The 19,750-nt window shown below is 43.0% G+C and overlaps 1 protein-coding gene across 7 annotated transcripts in view; it reads left to right on the top strand.

Moving 5' to 3' along the window:
• The window catches only part of FHOD3 (formin homology 2 domain containing 3), a 453,128-nt gene that overhangs the window by 290,071 nt on the left and 143,307 nt on the right, over positions 1–19,750 (top strand). For 5 of the 7 annotated variants that reach the window (XM_028098361.1, XM_028098360.1, XM_088019284.1 and 2 more), the window contains exons 9-10: positions 751–894; positions 18,245–18,489. In XM_028098361.1, coding sequence (XP_027954162.1) covers positions 751–894; positions 18,245–18,489 — 389 coding nt within the window. Of the gene's footprint in view, positions 1–750; positions 895–18,244; positions 18,490–19,608; positions 19,612–19,750 lie in introns of all 7 variants that reach the window. The other 2 variants (XM_088019282.1, XM_028098359.1) reach the window with 2 other exon arrangements.

The following is a 19,750-nucleotide window of genomic DNA, read 5'->3' as shown; positions in this document are numbered from 1 at the left end:
TACATTGTTATAACTCCAGCTGTTTTGGTAGATTGATCCTAACAGGAGTTTCTAATCACTGAGCATGTTAGTTTTCTATTGCCATGTAACAAATTACCACAAATTTAGCAGCTTAAAACAACACAGTTTCCCTGGGACAGGCTCCAGGCACTGCCTAGCGGGGTCCTCTGCTCAGAGGCTCACAAAGCTGTAGTCAGGGTGTCGACCAGGACTGGAGTCTGGTCTGAGGCTTGGGATCCTCTTCCAAGCTTTTGTGGTTGTTGGCAGAGCTCATTTCCTTGCAGCTGGAGAACTCATGGTGGCTTGCTGCTTCTTTGGGGCCAGCAGGATAATCTGTCTCCTAGTCTCTGAGCCCCAGAAATGCCTAAACCTGCTTTTAAATGGCCCGCCTGATTAGGTCTGACCCACCAAGGATAATCTTCCCTGTGATTAACTCAAAATCAGCTGATTTGGGTCTTGAATATCTGTAAAATCCCTTCACCTTTGCCATGTAATGTAATTCAATGATGGGAGTGTCCTGCTTAGACTCAAGGGGAAGGGATTATACAGAACCTCTATACCAGGGGTGGGCTCTTGGGGTGCGTTCTGCTTATCACACTAAAGGAGTTTTTTTCCAATGATCTGGTCATCTGTCTTGGTTTGTCCCATATAGTTATAATCCTGGCCACTGGCTACCCTGCAAAAAAAAAAATGCTTTGAGAGCCTTGAGACAGTTCCCTAAAACATGTTCATGTCCTGTTCTTTCTTCAGACTCTGTCTGGATTGCCAGACCAAGACAGCTTCTACGATGTGGTGGACTGCCTGGAAGAACTGGGCATTGCGGCCGTGTCCCAGCGGCACTTGAACAAGAAAGGGACCGACCTGGACTTGGTGGAGCAACTGAACATTTACGAGGTAACAGCATGTACCTTCTGGATGGCATCACGCAGCTTGTCAGAGGCTGAGGTGAACACATTCTAGACGGGTGGTTCTGAGTGTGGGGTGGCAGCATCCACAACACCTGGGAGTTTACAAAACGTGGGTTCTGGGCCCCTGCCCCCAGACCTCCTGAATCAGAAACTCTGAGAGTGGGTACAGCAGTCTGCGTGCTGCAAGCCTCCAGGTGCTCCTGGTGTTCAAAGGCAAGAACCCCTGCTGGAGGAGACACTTGGTCGCTTGCTTACTGTTCAGGATACCACACAGCTTCTCCCTTTCCTCTGCGGTCTCTTTTGCCTCAGTGTTTTATTTGCTATTTAACGCCATTGTAAGGAAATAATTAAAAATTTAAAATATCAGCATAGATTTTACCGTTCATTTTTACTTTATGTAATGCCAGTTCAAAGTGCAAATATAAGAGCATTTAACTTCTATGCAGAATCCTATGCCATTTCCAGTTCCTAGCTCCTACAGGCCTGTGTATTTTGTTCCTGCCAGAACAGTGGAAACACCATAAAAGATGAACTCTATTTTTTACTTCACTTCTTGATATGTGTTCATTCTGTTAACACTCTATCTTCAATTGACTGATGAGTAAGGGAGGGCTGAAAGGAAAAGGAACTGTGGGCTGCCTTATCTTTCCAATTTTTCTATGTCATTTCAGCGTAAGTGGTTTACTAGTACAGCAGAGTAACCCAGGTAAGAAAGGATATGGTAGGACCCTTGGGTTGCCATCTCTGTGCATTCAAAGCCAGTTTTGGTTTGCATGGAAGGCCTCTAGGGCTCCAGGGCTGTCCATGCCTCTGCTTAGTTACAAGGGAACACACTTAACCTTGTACTCATTTTGATTCTCACTGAACTCCCCTCTCTTGTGCATCTATCAGCACTCTCTGCTAATGTGTGCAAGGATTGGCACACGTGCATATTGCATCTACTTCCCCTACTCATTGTCCCATTGGACTTCACTTATAAAACACAATTTTAGGGGCACCTGGGTGGCTCAGTCAGATAGGCATCCGACTCTTGATTTCGGCTCAGGTTGTGATCTCAGGGTCGTGAGATCAAGCCCCATGCTGGCTCTGCACTCAGTGTGGAGTCTACTTGTCCCTCTCTCTTTGCTCGTCCCTTTGCTCGCTCGCTCTCGCTCTCAAAAAATAAATGAAGAAAACCCCCACAAATTTAAAGATAAAATTAATAAGAATTTCAAGCTGGCCAAAGAGTATTAAAGCAAGCACAGAGCCCTGCAGAGTGGGAGCATGGAGCCCTGCACATCACACCCATGGCACATCCATGAAGGAGGCCTTGATTGGGTTACACATCATGGCTTTGTGGCCTTGTTCACTCGAGTTCAAACTGTTACCTGTGGGTTAGTTTTAAGTCAAATGCCCCCTTATTAAAGTTACTTACCTGATGTGACTCTTGTCTGGACTCTGAAGGTTAGAGCACATTTTACGAGTAGCAAATCACATTCCTTTTTGCTGATCCTCACTCTCCCAGTTTCCTTCCATGGCCAGAAGGGGGCAGAATCTGGAGCTCTGATTCCACTTGGATGTGTGACGAAACGGGAAAGCTTATTACTTTAGACACACGCTTACCCATCATAGTGGTGGGAACTAGGCTATCCTTGAGGACGTTGTCCAGAATGTACTCATCATCCCAAAAAGAAACCCCATACCTGTTAGCGGACACTTCGCATTTCTCCCTGCCCTGCATACTACATACCCCCAAAAACCCTAATCTAGTCTCTCTATGGATTTGCCTTTTCTAGACATTTCCTATAAATGGGACCGTACAACATGTGACTTTTGTGACTATTTGTCACTTAACATGTTTTCAGGGTTCATGTTTTAAGCATGTATCTACTTTGTTCCTTTTTGTGCTAATGTTCCATTGATAACACAACGTTTTGTTTATCAATTCATCACTGGATGGACTTTTGGGTTATTTCCATTTTTTGGGCGGCCATGAATAATGCAGCTGTGAACATTTGTGTACAAGTTTCTGTGTGGACGTACACTTTCAATTTTCTTGGCTGTATATCTATGAGTAAAATTGCTGGCCATATGGTAACTTGATGTGTAGCTCTTTGAGGGACTGCCAGACCATTTTCCACAGAGGCTGTACCTTTTTGTTTTCCTACCAGCAGTGTAATGAGGGTTCCAGTTTCTCTTCATCTGCCTCAGTGTTTATTATTGTCCTTGTTTAAAAGTTATAGCCATCCCAGGGCGCCTGGGTGGCTCAGTTGGTTAAGCGACTGCCTTCGGCTCAGGTCAGGATCCTGGAGTCCCGGGATCGAGTCCCGCATCGGGCTCCCTGCTCGGCGGGGAGTCTGCTTCTCCCTCTGACCCTCCCCCCTCTCATGTGCCCTCTCTCTCTCTCTCTCTCTCTCTCTCTCTCATTCTCTTTCTCAAATAAATAAAATCTTTAAAAAAAAATTATAGCCAGCCCAGTGGGTGTGAGGTGGTACACATTTTGGTCATGATTTGCATTTCCCCAGTGACTAATGATGTTGAGCCTCTCCCCATGTGCCTATTGGCCATTTTTCTCATTTTTTTTTTTTTTTTTTTTTTTGTGGAGAAATGTCTGTTCAGATCCTTTGCCCATTTTTAAATTGGGTTGTTTTGTTACTCTTGAGTTGTAAGAATTCTTTATTCTGGATACTAGATCCTTATCAAATATAAATTTTAATATATTTTCCCAGTATTGTTCCACTTCTGACCTAACTGATCAGTCTTATTCACAGTGATATACATTTTTAATCTTTCCTTTTTCCGCTTATAAAAATGATATGTACTTATTGAAAATATAAGCGTAAGAGGAAAAAAAAATCACCCATGGTTTATTACTAACCATGGTTAACATTTTGGTCCATTTTTTCTAGCCTTTTTTATATATATATAGGTGTGTGTTCTTTTTTTTTTTAAGATTTTATTTATTTGTTTGACAGAGAGAGAGACACAGCGAGAGAGGGAATACAAGCAGGGGCAGTGGGAGAGGGAGAAGCAGACTTCTCGCCGAGCAGGGAGCCCGATGTGGGACTCGATCCCAGGACCCTGGGATCATGACCTGAGCTGAAGGCAGATGCTTAACGACTGAGCCACCCAGGCACCCTAGGTGTATGTTCTTAACTATGGAGATAGTTGTCTATATACAGTGTTGTGTACTGAATCTTTATTGGTAAATATGTTGGAGCCATTTTTTTATCATTAAATCTTCAAGAACTTAATTTTATTAGGAACACAATATTCTGTCTGTATGCATGTACCATAATACATACAGCCAAACTCCTTTTTTTTTTCGGATTTGGATTTCCAAACCTTTTGCAATTAGAAATGCTGTTATGATGGACAGCTTTTTTCATAAATTTTGTGTGCATGGCTAGAGTCCTTGGAGGGATGTTTCCCAGTTAAGAGGCTCCATTGTGATTTTACTGGGTAGAAGTGGAGAGACTGATGTGTAATTCACTATTTGCTATAAGTCATTGTTATAAAAAGTGACAGTTGAGGGACAGAACAGAATTGCCTTTGTATGGAGGGATCAGAAGAAACTGAACCAGAGATCCTTGTTATCAGAGCTTAAACCTTCCCATAGCCCCACCCAGGAGGCCAACTCTTCGTGTCCCTGCTCTGGGCATCTTCTCCAGCTGAGCCCCAGTTTCCCCAGTTATCTGCTCTGCTTTTTGTGTTTCGTTACCACTGGTAAGTGGCATTGGGAAGCCAATGGATGGTGGAGGAGTGTATTCTTATGGCTCCTAAATGAGAGGTTAATGTAAGAATACTAGAGATGGAGAAGGAAGGTGCTAAAGACAGTTCACTTACATGAAGGTGGAAGGTGGATTTTTTCCCAGTACAGATACCTTTTTACCTTAGCGCCTTCCCCCCAGTCAGACCTCCCATCTCTGAGACTTTCTGCTCAACCAGAGGGTTACATGAATACAGCTTTGGATTCTACGTAGTCAGTGTATATTGGAAGACTGCGTAATGCAGGTGAATTTCCCATTAGTGAGCCGACTGGGAGAGAATTTTGAGAAGTGGCCTGGATACCTACTCCAGGAAACTTCCTGTTTCAGGCTGTACCTTCCCTTCAGCCTGCCTGACTCTCAAGCTACCTGCCCATCTCCCTCTTCCCCTTTACATCGGCCTTTTCAAAAGTTGTTCTGTGTTCACCATCTTCCTTTTATCCAATTGCATTTGCTTCAAACCTTTAGTATCAAGGTCACATCATTCACAAATATAGCAACTGTGTGTTATTTAAAGAATAATAAAATAAATCCTTTACCTGTTGTGATGGTTAATTTTAGGTGTCAACTTGACTGGGCCACAAGGTGCTCGGATAATTGGTCAAAAATTATTCTGAGTGTGTCTGTGAGGGGGTTTCTGGATGAGATGAAGATCTGAGTTGGGAGACTGAGTAAAGAAGATTGCCCTTGCAGTGTGGGCAGGCCTTATCCAATCTGTGGAAGGCCTGAGTAGAACAAATTCTCTCCGCCTGATGGTAATGAGCTGGGACAGAGGTTGCCCGCTACCTTTGAACTCCACCTGAGACTAACCCCCTTGGTTCTCAGGCCTTTGGACTGCAAATCTTGGGTCTTGTTAGCCTCCACAATCATTAGAGCCAATTCTTTATAGTAAATCTCCATGCATATTCTATTTATTCAGTTTCTCTGGAGAATCCTGACTGATAACCTCATGAATTTATGAATTAGGACATTACTAGGGACTCGGAAGTGTCCTTCATAGCCCTCCCTGGTGCCATCCCACTAATTCCCAGCACTGTTCCTTTCTTTATACTTTTACCCGAAAATCACTTATTCTGTGAGCTAACACAAAGGATCAGATTATCAGATCAGTTGACAGATCAGAGATCTTGTTATCTAGCTGTGCTAATCTAGTTATGCTAATAATCTCAAGAATACAGACTATGGAGGTGCAGACGGAACAGGGAAGGGTCTGTCTTAGGTCTTTTCTTCATGCATCAGACGTGTGCTCTCTGGCCCAGAAGAGGCGAGGTCTCCAAGTGGGGGTCACAGGTCCCCTTGCCCAGTGAGTAGTAGTCCATTATGAGACATCTCTACCACATAGCTCAAAGAGTCATGGCTCACGAGCCCATACAGCTACATTTATTTACTACAGGTAATCCTCAGCCAGGTGATCCCTAGCCAGTCCTGTCCTGGTAAGGGCATTCCAGAAACAAGAGCTCTCCTTTTAGCAAATATCATTAGGCTATTTATTAGGTGGCCTGGTTATTGGCATCCTTAACAAAAGATGAGAAAGAGTCATTTGCCTTTTTTCTTTCTCCAGAGGCATTGCTCTGTAAAAGGAGTGAAGAGGTCAAAGCCCAGCTATTTTAACTCCTTCCTCCTATTCTGTATCCTTAAACAACATGCTGTTTAATTATGTCTGTTCTCAAACTTTTTATGATGGGAAATATATCATTTGTACTCTTTTATAGTTTTCTCATTTGCTTATTTTTTTTTTAAACCTACCCATATCGGGGCACGTGGGTGGCTCAGTTGGTTAAGTGTTGGACTCTTAAATCTCAGCTCAGGTCATGATCTCAGGGTCGAGAGCCCAAGCCCTGTGCTGGGCTCCATGCTGGGCGTGGAGCCTACTTAAAAATACAAAAAACCTACCCATGTTACTGTGTGGCATTCTCGTTTATTCATTTTCACTGCTGGTGAATGTATGACTATTTACCCGCTGTTCTGGTAATGGATGTTGGTTGGTTTGTGGTATTGTTGCCGTGACAAACAGTGTTGCCATGAGTGTTCTTGTACTTTCCTTTTTGTGTGTATATGCAATACTTTTTTATGTTTAAGTATCAGTTTTATTCTTGCTTTTTTTTCTTTTTTAAAGATTTTATTTATTTGTTTGAGAGAGAGAGAGAGAGCCCAAGAGGGGGTAGGGTCAGAGGGAGAAGCAGGCTCCCTGCTGAGCAGGGAGCCCGATGTGGGACTCCATCCCGGGACTCCAGGATCATGACCTGAGCCAAAGGCAGTCGCTTAACCAACTGAGCCACCCAGGCTCCCCACTTGCTTTATAAAAATATTTAGAAATTTGTCTCCTCTCTGATGATTTGATAGAATTCCCCTAGGGAATTGTGTGGGCCTGTGTGAGGAGAACGAGTGACAGAGAGAGAGAGAGAGAGAGAGAGTGTGTGTGTGCATGCATGTGCAGAGGGCAGGAGGAAATCTTCGGTAACTCTTTACTGGGATCAATTTTGCTAAATTATATTTTACCAGGAAATCATTAATTTCTTTTGGACTTTAAATGGATTAGCAAAGAGATGTATAAATAATCTCCTATGAATGTTTTTGATTTCCTCTGTTTCAGTAGATATTTTCCCTTTGATAGTTCATAATTTTTGTTTGTAATTCTAGATGAGCAAGTAGTTGGTCTATTTTGCTGGGGTTTTTTAAATAATAATTTTGACTTATGTATGCTTTGCCCTGCTTTTCTGTTTGTAGCTCAATACTTTTTAAAGATTTATTTATTTGGTTTGAATGAGTGAGAGAGAGAGAATGCAGGGAGGAGAGGCAGAGGGAGAAAGAGAATCTCAAGCAGACTCCCCACTGAATGTGGCCTGGAGCCTGACACAGGGCTCAGTCTCACAACCCTGAGATCACAATCTGAGCCAAAATCAAGAGTCAGACGCTCAACCTACTGAGCTACCCAGGTGCCCCTCAATACTTGTTTTTAAAATTGAGGTAGAGTTGACATACAATATCCTATTAGGTGTACATCATAATGATTCAATAGTTTTATACATTATGAAATGATTCCAGGATAAGTCTAATTATCTGTCACTGTACAAAGTTATTACAATATTATTGGCCATATTCCCTATGCTGTACGTTACATCTCCATGACTTTTTTATTTTATAACTGGAAGTTTGTACCTCTTAATCCCATCCCCTTCATCTATTTCCCCTGCCCTCTGAGCCCATCCCTACTCTGGTAACACCTTGTTTCTTGTATCGACGTGTCTGTTTTGTTGGTTTGTTTTGTTTTTTACATTCCACATATAAGTGAAATAATATGGTATTTGTCTTTCTCTATTGGACTTATTTTGCTTAGCATTTTAACCTCTTGGTCCATCCATGTTGTTGCAAATGGCAAGATTTCATTCTGTTTTATGGTCAAGTAATATTCCAGTGTGTATATATACCACATCTTCATTCATCTGTCAGTGGACACTCAGGTTGCTTCCATATCTTGGCTGTTATAAATAAAACTGCAATAAACACAGGGGTGCTTATGCCTCTTTTGAATTGGTGTTTTCATTTTCTTTGGAGAAATACCCGGACATGGGATTGCTGGGTCATATGCTAGTTTTATTTTTAAATTTTTGAGGAATCTCTGTACTGTTTTCCAGAGTACACCCATTTACATTCCCACCAACAGTGCACAAGGGTTCCCGTTTTCCCACATCCTCACCAACACATGTTATCTCTTGTCTTTTTGATAACAGCTGATCCTGACCAGTGTAAGGTGATATCTCACTGTGGTTTTGATATGTTTCCCTGATGATTTGTGATGTTGAGCATTTTTCATGTGTCTGCTCGCCATCTGTATGTTTTCTTTGGAAAAATGTCTAAGTCTTCTGCTCATTTTTTAATTGGGTTGTTTGGGAAGTTTTGGAGGTTCTTTATATATTTTGGATATTAACCCCTTATTGGATGTATGATTTGCACATATCTTCTCCCATTCAGTAGGTTGCCTTTTTTTTTTTTTTTTTTTTTTGCTTTGTTGGTGGTTTCCTTCACTGTACAAAAAGCTTTTTAGTTTGATGTAATCCTGTTTGTTTATGTTTGCTTTCGTTAACCTTGCCTGAGGAGACTGGTCCAAAAAGATACTGCTGAGGTTGATGTCAAAGAAGTTATTGTGTGTTTTCGTCTAAGAATTTTGTGGTTTCAGGTTTTAGATTCAAGTTTTTACTCCATTTTGAATTTATTTTTGTGTATGGTAGTAGAAGGTGGTCCGGTTTCTTTCTTTTTTTTTTTTTTTTGCATGTAGCTCTCCCGTTTTCCCATCACCATTTATTGAGGAGCCTGTCTTTTCTCCATTGTATATTCTTGCCTCCTTTGTCAGAGATTTATTGGCCATGTAGGCATGGGTTTATTTCTATTCTATTGATCTATGTATCTGGGTTTGTGCCAGTATCATACTGTTTTGATTACTATAGCTTTGTAGTATAGTTTGAAATCAGGGAGCCTGATAACTCCAGCTTTGTTTTTCTTTCTCAAGATTGCTTTGGTTATTTGGGGTCTTCTGTGGTTCCATACAAATTTTAGGATTATTAGTTCAACTTTGGTGAAAATGCCATTGGTATTTTGATGGAGATTGCATTGAATCTGTAGATTACTTTGGGTAGTAGGGACATTTTAACAGTATTCTTCCAGTCCAGTAGCATGGTGTATCCTTCCATTTATTTGTGTCATCTTCAGTTTCTTTCATCAGTGTTTTATAATTTTTAGAACATAGGTTTTTCACCTCATTGGTTAAATTTAACCTAGGTATTTTTTTGGATGCAATTGTAAATGGGGTTGTTATCTAATTTTTCTTTCTGATAGCTCATTATTAGTAGATAGAAACATAACCAATTTCTGTATGCTAATTTTATATGCTGTAACTTTACTGAATTCATTTATTAGTTCTAATTTTTTTTTTTTTTTTTGGTGGAGGCTTGAGGGCTTTATATAGTATCATGTCACCTATAAATAGTGATACTTTTACTTCTTCCTTTCCAATTTGGATGCCTTTTATTTCTTTTACTTGCCTAATTGCTGTGGCTAGGATTCCAAATATTATATTAATTAAAAGTGATGAGAGTTGGCATCCTTGTCTATTCCTGATCTTAGAGGAAAAGTTTTCAGTTTTCACCATTGAGTGTGATGTTAGCTTTGGGTTTGTCATGTATGGCCTTTATTATGTTGAGATATTTCCTTCTATACCCACCTTTTTGAGAGTTTTCACCATAAATGGATATTGAATTTTGTCACATGCTTTTTCTGTACCTGTTGAGATGATCATATGATTTTTATCCTTTGTTAATGTGATGTATGATGTTGATGGATTTGTGGATGTTAAACCATCCTTGCATTCCTGGAATAAATCCCCCTTGATGATGGTTTATGATTTTTTTAATGTATTGTTGAATTTGGTTTGCTAATATTTTGTTGAGGATTTTTGCAGCAATGTTCACTAGGGATATTAGCCTGTAGTGTGTGTGTGTGTGTGTGTGTGTGTGTGTGTGTGTGTTGTCATCGTCTTTATCTGGTTTTGGCATCAGGGTAATGCTGGCCTCAAAATGAGTTTGGAGGCGTTCCTTCCTCTTCAATTTTTTATCTTTATAATTTTCTTCTTTAACTTTCAGTTTACTTTGTTATTCTTTTTCTAGTCTTTTGAGTTGGTTATTTAATTCATTTCTCTACTTTTTTAACCATCCTCATGTTCCTAGACTATAACCCACTTGGTGATGATGTATTCTTTCTTAAAATATGTTGTTGGAATTCTGTTTATTACTAACTTATTTAGGATTTGTACAAAATATTCTTAAGTGTAAGATTGGCTTCCCCCTCATCCTCCGTCCACGTCTTCTCTTCCTCTTCTTCTTTTTGTATGCCATCTTTATCAGCTTGGGCATCACTGTTTTGCTAGCATTTTGAAAGAATGATGCTAGTGTTCATGAGATGACTCTTGTGTGTTGTTTCTGTGTTTCTGGTGGCTAAATGTACCAATGGCTCCAGGATATCTCTTTGATCATTCCTCCTCAGTGTTCTCCCCTGGATCCTTTTCTGACCTCCCTTTCAGTGTTGGGTTTCCTTACCAGACCTCCTATCTCAGTCTGTGTGGCCTGTTCCGATTTACCCAGTGAGTTCAGCAGCTTTTGAGCCTGGTGGCTGATATTTGACCTTGAGCTTTTGCCAAGGCCCATGGCTGCCTATTTCTCTGCCTGCTTCTCTCCTTGTGTTACATTCATTCTTGGGGGCCTATTATATATCATATACTTTGCTGGGGCTAAAAATACATAGAGAAGTTCTGTCTCCATCCAAGGAACTTTAAAACTGTAGTCTATGACAAGCAAGTACCTGATTCCTCCGGCAACTAAATGTAATACTACAGAGGGACAAAAATGGTGCCTGGGACACTCTATATTGGGCATAGCTACTTGGAAGCTGCACATAACATGTAACCAGCCCTAACTGAACTTTATTTTTCTCCCATGAAGAAAATAAAAATCCTGTATCATCTGTTCATTTCTCCATTTCTATAAGCAGTAGAGTCTCCCATGTTACAAACCTGGAGCTATCCTAGACTCTTTCCCCCCCCCCCTCTGGCCGCCCCCTCCCCCCCATTTAGAAATCTGATAGCTGACAACCTAGCTCTGGTCCTGTTGGTTCTTACCTGGATTATTGTAGTATCTTCTCATTACTTTGTTCTTCTGTGAATCTGTTTATTCAGCACAACTTTATTGAGCACCTACTATGTTCCAGGCACTATTCCAGACCCCAGGACATAGCAGTGAGCTAGACAGACAAGGTCATTGCCTTCAAGGAGTGCACACTCTAATGGGGTGCAGACAGTGGCCAAGTTCATGAATAAGCTGAGAATCTGAAGCTCCAAACAGGTTTATGAGGAGAGACAGGATGGAGCAGGGGTGAGAAAGTGAGGGCGGGAGCAGGGAAGACCCTTCTGAGAAGATGACCTAAAGAAAGACAGTGATGGAGGGCAAAGCGGTGGAGGAGCTCTGGCTTGACAGGTGTGAAGGGTCAAAAAGAGGTGCATATGACTGGAGGGATAGAGTCTAGGAGAGCAGCATGATCTGAGCCTGGAGAGGTTGGCATCCTGCGGGGGCTACACCCCATGGAGGCCTCTCTCTTTTCTCACCCTGCCTAACTCCCAGCAACTGAAAAAAAGAACCCTCCTGAAAGTCAGATCTGACTACGCCATTCTTCCATTTAGGAGAACAAACTCGAGTAAGCAAATGAGTGAATGAATACATGAAAAACCTTTTCTGTGGCCAGCAGGATGAAGCCCGAACACCTTGAATTGGTACAGGGACCTACACGGTTTGTGCCCTTTATGCTCCTGTGGCATTGTCTCTGGCCACTCCTACGATGTCTCTGAAGTTCTCTCCTGTCTCTGGAACATGGAAGGCAGATCTTTGTGGAGGTGGGCAGGGGTTTTCTTTTACTCTCTCTTCTTTGCCTAGAGTTCTTCTTCCTGTTCTCAACAGTTGGCAGATTCCTACTCTTGTAGGAGTCACCATAGATGTCCCCCCACCCACAAGGCCTTCGTGACAAGATAAAAGGAGTTCCTGCTGCTTGTCCCCTGCTCTTTGCTCACAACTTATGAAAGAGAACTTGCTATGACCATACGTTGGACTGAGCAGTCCTCAGGACGTACTTGTCTATCTGGCTTCCTTTGAGCTGCTACTCTGAGTCATGTCTCATTTCTCTCTTTGGCCCCAGGGCCCAGCAGTGTGCCTGTCAAGAGTAGACATTCAGTAAGTGCTCGAATGAAGGTCTCTTTTAAATATCACTTGTTTTATGACTGTATTTGCCAGATGCCAGGTTGAAGGAAGGGCATGATTTAATCATAATCAGAATGCAGCTATTTTAAAGGAAAGATGCCTTGAGTATTATCTTAAGGTGACAACTTGATACTTGAGATACTGGGCAGAGTCAAGGTTTTTATTACTTTCTGAAAGTGAATGTTTTGAAAAATATTTACTGCCACAGGACAACTAAGTTCAGTATATGCAGGGGCAGCAAGGAGACCTGTAAGCAGAGCCAGGCTTTTCCTCACAAAAGACTACAAATGTTTTCAAATAATTGCAGAAAACTTGGTTGGCCTTCTAGAATTCTTCCTAAAAGTAGAGGATATCTGGTGACCACATGTCCTGGACTTTTTGGGGACAGGCCCAACTCAATGTAATTTAATTCCATTTCAGAGAAGTGATTTAATTCCTGTTTAATTAAATTCATTTTAATTTTTATAGCTTCATATGAGTTTTCAAATACATAAATTCACAAATCAGAATACGAAATCTTTTATCAGATTATATGTTCTAATTTTTTGTTCTAAAAATGTGGTCCTGGTAATGGAAAAGCGTATTAAGGCTGAAGACTTTGGGGGTGAGAGTGTGATAACGTGATTTATTTTAAGAAATATATATTTGGTCATTATCCTTATTTCTGGCTCACAGCTCCCCAAACCCTTGAAATTTCCTAAATGTTGAGAGTGATAAAGGTATATTTTGTTATGTTAGTGAGGTGACTTTTGGAAAGCACTAAGGATGGGGACTGATTGCCAAAGGAGGACCAACTATGTGATTAAGTGGTTGGAATTTTCAGTCCCAATCCCTGACCTCCTGGGATTGGAGGAGCTGGAGGTTGGATCAGCCAGTGGCCAATGACTTAGTCAATCATGACTACATTATAAAAACCCAAGAGGACAGCTCTTTGGTCCTTTATGGAGAGCTTCCACTCTCGGGGAAGCAGAATGCTCCTACATTCCACCAAGTTCCATGAGGACAGAAGCTCCTTTGTTTCGGAACTTGCCCCATGTATCTCTTAATCTGGCTGTTGATTTATATGGTTTATCCTATCATTTAATAACCTGGTCAATGTAAGTAAGTGTTTCCCTGAGTTCTGTGAACCACTCCAGCAATTTCATTGAACCTAAGGAGGAGGTTGATGGAACCTCCAGTCTGGTTGGTCAGCAATTTCATTGAACCTAAGGAGGAGGTTGATGGAACCTCCAGTCTGGTTGGTCAGAAGCACAGGTAACAGCCTGGAGCTTGTGACTGGCATCTGAATTGGGGTGGGAGGTAGTGGGGGGCAGTCTTGTAAAAACTCGTAACTTAGAGTCTTTTATGCTAGCTCTGGGGAGATAGTGTCAGAACTGAGTTGAACTGAGTTTAATTCTTAGACACCCTGCTCGTGTCCGAGAATTGCTTGACTCCCCAGTGTTGGAATTGGGTCCAGAGTCCCTAAAAGAGAGAGGTAGCTATTAATGTTAAGAATAATTAACTAATACATCCAATCTCTTAAAGTCCTTTCATGTCATAGGTGATTTTTAAAATGTATATCAGTTACTCTTGCTGCATAGTAAGTAAGCCAAGAACAGTGGGCTAACACAGCAATTTTGCTCATGATTCTGTGGGTCAGACATTTAGGCCTGGTTTAGCTGAGAGTTTCATGCAGCTGCAGTTATCTGGTGGCTTGCCTGGGGCTGCATGGTCTAAGATGGCCTCATTCACTTGGTTCGGCATTGGGTGCTGGCTCTTGGCTGGGCTCTGTGTCTTCAGCAGTCTAGCCTGCACTTCTTCACATGGTGGTAGCGTTTCCAGAAGGGCCAATCCCAATGTACAAACACTTTGCAAGCCTTGTTTGCAGGATGTTTGCTGATGTCCCATTGACCAAAGCAAGTCCCATAGAAAATGGGCTCAATGTAGGAGGGGGCTACACAAGAGTGAGGAAACAGGGAGGCATGGTTCTCTGGGAGCCTAGCACTGTGACCATCTCCTACAAGCTGCCATTGGTATAGTTGCTTCTTGAAATGGTACTAGCACAAGCATTGACTTCACGTAAAAGCTGAACCAAGGTGGATGGGTGTGGATGTGTATGTATAGGATTAAAAAGAAGGTATGAGATAACAATATGGAGAAAGATTGTATTTAGTATGTAAAGATGGCTGTCTGTCACAATGTTAGTAGTAATATAATATAAACTTGAAGAAATGTGGTAGCTTTTGACTTCCATCAAAAATGTTCACATTGTTGGATATTTGATGATACTAAGAAACTCTTTTAAGTGGAACGGTGGTATGGTGGTTATGATTTTTAAAAATCCTTATCTTTTAAGGATATATACTAAAATATTTACATATGTAATGATATGATCTGGGATTTACTTCAAAGTCTGGGGTTGGGGGAGGGGAGTGGAGTATAAATAACACAAGACTGGATGGGGTCGGTACTTGTTGGACTATCAGGGATAATAAACACATCGCAGTCTGCACACACTCTTTCATACCTTGTGTATGTTTGAAAATTTCCATAATAAAAAAAGCCTGAAGAGAGTGTCCAGATCCTTCACTGGCCTCAACGATGGATGGAAGCTGTCACACATAGCACCCTAAACTGCTTCTAACCGCTTTCCTTGTAAGGTGGGGTTGAATATGCAAGCATGCATTCAGTGCTGGATTTGGAAACCGCTTGCTCCTCATCTGGGTTTTAGTGTATAAACAGTGTTCTACATTTAATTAAAATAATTAGAAGATATTTGCTGAGAGGCCCAGCAAGTGAAACGCTTCCTCATTAGGGAGATTGTAGAGATTCTCTGGGACATCACTGATCTCATCTTGGGTTTGGTGGAGGACGCTTGTTGCGCATGTAGTGAATTAGATCTGACACTGGAGGTTTGGAGTAAGAGGTGTGGTAAGTGCTGTTCTCTCCAGGCCTTTGCTAGCTCTGCATATTCCTGACTAATTTGTTGTGCCCCCTAGAATCTGAAGAATTGGGCACTGCCACCGTAGCCTTGCGTGGGGAAAGTAAAGCCTCTCTTCCTGTCTTCAGTGGATACTGGTGATTCTATGATTCTTCTTGTAAAAACAAAATCATGAGTGAACACCAGGCCCAAATTTCATGTTATGCAGTTGCTCGCTCGTTGTGAAGTCCGAGGCTGCCATTGACTCGACTGGGATTCTGTGCTCTGTAACTACCCTTCCGTGCACCCCTTTCTTTTCTTTTCTTTTTTTTTTTTTTGAAGAGAGAGATGTTTTGCCGAGGCTCTGAACTTTAGAAAGCCCCCATTAAAATTTGTTTTATGGGGTTGCTTTGATAATTTTTCCAGATTTTTCTTTTCATTTAAACTTTTTGATTGTCTCCATCTTCTCTGACAAAAGGCAGTTAAAGTGGGTTTTGCTTTGTGCTCACAGAGCACAAAGCTCCTCTCTGAAAGGGGCTGTGAGAGGCAAGCTATTTGATCCTTGGATCTCTGAGGTTAGACAAGGAATTAGAAATATCTGAACTCTACTTTATCCCCTAATCTTATCATTCCAAATGTGTGCTTAATAAGAAGCAGAATCAATACTTCAGGTTAGAATAAGTTCAAATGGTCTAGAATTTTTATATCTACAAATGAAGCGAAAAAACTGGTTAGAAATATTTAAAAATACCGTCCTTCATTAGATGTACAGTCAGTCTCCAACTTTCCCACAGAATGCCATTTAAAGTGTTAATGTTGAGATGATAACTGTGATTAACGAAAAGCATCATTTCTTTCTTTATTCCTGCAGTGATATTGGAGGGGAGACTACTAGGAAACTGACTTTCCAATGATATTTTTATTTTTTTTCCCAATGACATTTTATAACAGCGCGTTTTCTGAACTCTTATCAGTTATTACCTCAAACCTCCCAAAATTATGTCAGACTAGTAAATTCTGGGAGAACAAATAGTCAAAATATTATTAAATTGTCCCCCATATCTGAGGATGTGTTATAAAATGTATCTGGCACAAAGATAGAGTTTTCACTAAATCGATCTTACCCAAAAGCTGGAGCTGGAGGAAACTGGAGACAGGATGGTTAAAGGGAAGGGTACACCCCTGTGAAACAGGCCACCTGTCCCAGGTGTTCATCCCTGTGAAGCGGGATGAGAGTGGCCAACCTGGCCTTGACAGAGTCAAGCTCACCTAGTTAGATGAGCACAGGTGCCAAAACTTGGGACACAGGGGACCACTGATTCTGTACTTGCTTGGTTTTCTATAGACAGGTGATAGGAAAACCACATTGCATGGTCAGCCAATCTGGGTGTCCATTCTCTCACCCGTCAGGACTGAGTTGTGAAATGTGACCAAGGGTACCTGCAGGGCCGGAGAATCGGCACCTTTGGGGATGCAGGACTGTGGAACTCCTCGGTTGCCGGTTCAGAGAGACTGCTGGACTTGGCTGGGACGGGCTCAGGCTTGCCACTTCCAGGCAATGGGGGAATTTGTGGGCATCCTGGGCCCCTTCACCTGACAGCTTTGCTTGGGGAAGGATAGTCCTATTTACTGAGTACCAGCCACATAAATCATCTTTAGAGAAGCTATTCTTACCACAATCCCACAAATGCAATCCTATTATCCTCCTGGGGCGAGCTAGAGAAAAAGCAAGTAATTAGCTGCAGGTCACACCTGGGTGGTGAGTGGCATAGCCAGCATGCCGGCAAGGTCTGGTCATCGACAGCGTGTGCTTTTCTGACTGTCTAGTTTTAGCGAGGGCAGGCACAGAAATCACTTACAGAAGCTGGCGACACAGGCGAGCGTCACCCCTGGCCGAGAAGAGTGGGCACGGGTAAGGAGGGAGCCATGCAAAAGCACAGGCAGGTGGTGTCACAACCTAAAATGAGGCGGCCACGGAGCAGGATCCAGGACGAGGCGAGATTAAGGGATGGTAGAGCTGGGCCTCGGGAGAGGGTGCCAACGAGGGGCAGGACTAAAATACCCTCAGGAGGAGGGCAGTGGTATGGGGGTGTGGTGCCAGCTGCCTCAGGTTTCCACGTGAAATCCAAAGTGGCAAAGTGTAAAGCAATTATTCTCCTGCACAAATATGCATTACTTTTAAGAGGAGATTAAAAAAAAAAGGAATGTAGAGGTGAAGCCTATCTCTGGTATATATTTTTGTGACTGGCATATGCAGGCTCTCTAGTGTCACCTCAGGCTCCACCCCCACCCCCGGGGACCTGGCCGGGGGAGGGGGGTAGGCCCAGAGCCGCAGTGCCAAGTGGAGGCACTGACGTAGGCGGTCCTTGCTGCTGCACTGGGCCGTGCGGTGATCCGTGGGTGAGGCCAGTTCCGTTCACCTGCTTCTTGTGGCTCTTGCCTCTGACCAGGATCCTTGCTGTGCTCTGTTGGGAAGCAAGCTCAGGAATGATCAGGCACTTGAGGGCTCCCTGCAGCTGGGATTCAGGACAGACCTCACCTCCTGGACCAGAGCAGAGCAAAGGGTGGGCCAGGCGAGATGCAGCCCCAGAAAGGACAGTGCTGGGCTCCAGGGTAAAGAGCCTGTCTAATTGCGGAGTACTTCTCAGACCTCCTCAGGATATCTGTTGGCCTTTTCCTACCCGTTTGACTGGGAAAATAGACAGTGGCAAGCATCTTTAAGTTTGCAGACTGCACTCTGGCACGCCTGTGGTTGTGAAGATCTTGCAGAGAAGCTGAGTTAGGATGGAAAGAGTGGGAAGTCTCATTAGAGCGAGCGTGAAATGCAGATCACACCTGAGGTCTCTGTGAGCCTGTCAAGTGTGACTTTGCCCTGGGCGCTCTCTGCTTTTCCAGGTGGCGCTGCGGCTGGAGGATGGCGATGAGACGGCAGAGCCGCCCCCCAGCGGGCGCCGGGACCGGAGGAGGGCCAGCGTGTGTTCCGGCGGCGGCGGCGCGGGCGAGCAGCGGGGCCTGGACCGCAGGCGCAGCCGCAGGCACTCGGTGCAGAGCACCAGCAGTCCCGTGTCGGCCCCCACCAGTCCCTGCTCCCAGTCGGCTCCCGGCTTCAAGCCCAGCCAAGTCGGAGAGCACTGTGAAAAGTAAGCATTGCCCCAGCCCTTGTGAGGGGCGCTGGGACCCTGGAGAGGTGGGAGGGGTCACAACCCCGCAGGTACCCACCACCGTCCCGCCCTTCCCTTCTGGCCACATAGCCTCCCCTGACTTGCTCTCCATCTCTTCTCTAGCCTTAAAACACCGCCCCAGAGGCCCTTAGAACGTCCGCAGGCAAGGTGGCCCTGGGGGTAAGGCATAGATTTGATCTTTTAACCCCAGGAGCCCTTCTTCACACATTGTGTTTTTATAGTCATATCTCGGTTAATATCTGTTCAGAAAATCTGTGCTTTATCAAATGGAAAAGAATCCAAAACACAAACGTTTACTAGAAACAAATGGTGTGCCATCCTGTAAATATAAGATCGTTAGAGCCTTGAGATACTTGTAGCAAGGCATAGTTGAGGGTGATTTTAAATAGAATAAGCCTGTGTGAATTAAATAGATAAAATATATAAATATAAACATGTACATATACATTATTTTATATTTATAGGAGTAGATAATATATAGATATGTAAATTTCAGTAAATGCTATTGCCATCATTTTTTTAGTCATTTAGCAAACATTTTTATTGAGTATCTGTTCTAGACCAGGACTTCCTGATGCCATGAAGATACAAGGTCTGATCTCTGCCCTTCTCAAGCTCACAGCTGGGTTGGGAGAAAGTAAGAATGAGGAAGGTAGATAGGAAGGAATAAAAAGGTTGACAATCTCATGAGAAATTATATATATACACACAAAGTAATAAATTTTGACAAAATCTGTAGGAACTGAGAAATGGTTCTATAAAGCAGAGGTGCAACAAAATGGATGGCCATGCTGTTCTGGAGTCTGGGTCCACCGATATCTTCCCAAGTGAATGCTGTCCATTCACTAGGATGATGGAGCTCTGTGGACCAGTGCATGCCAGCCAGTCCACCTGGACTGACTGGTACACAGGGTTGCCAACTCATTACCTCCTCCTGCTGGCACATGGGAGCTCTGCTTACCTCATTTGGCTGAAGCATTTTCTGTCATCATGGAGATCCACCTGGGAGCCACGTGTAGGTCATGAGGCTGCCTGGTGAAGAAGAAACTAACCCAGGATAAGTTGGATGACCTTAAGAGAGTGATCAAGATATGTCCCTTCCTCTATACCCCTAAGGGAACATCTGCCCCCATCTTGAGAGGTGCCCCAAGTAGTCTGGTACTCATGGAATCAGTGGAGGATGAACTGACCATGCCTTTGGGCACCTCCTGTCACAGAA

This window comes from Eumetopias jubatus, unplaced genomic scaffold, assembly GCF_037043125.1.
Source record: "Eumetopias jubatus isolate StellerSeaLion01/CBP00866 unplaced genomic scaffold, mEumJub1_p1.0 scaffold_16, whole genome shotgun sequence".
Lineage (NCBI taxonomy): Eukaryota > Metazoa > Chordata > Mammalia > Carnivora > Otariidae > Eumetopias > Eumetopias jubatus.
Note: the sequence above shows the minus strand (reverse complement) of the source record. Positions and strands in the feature narration are given on the sequence as shown.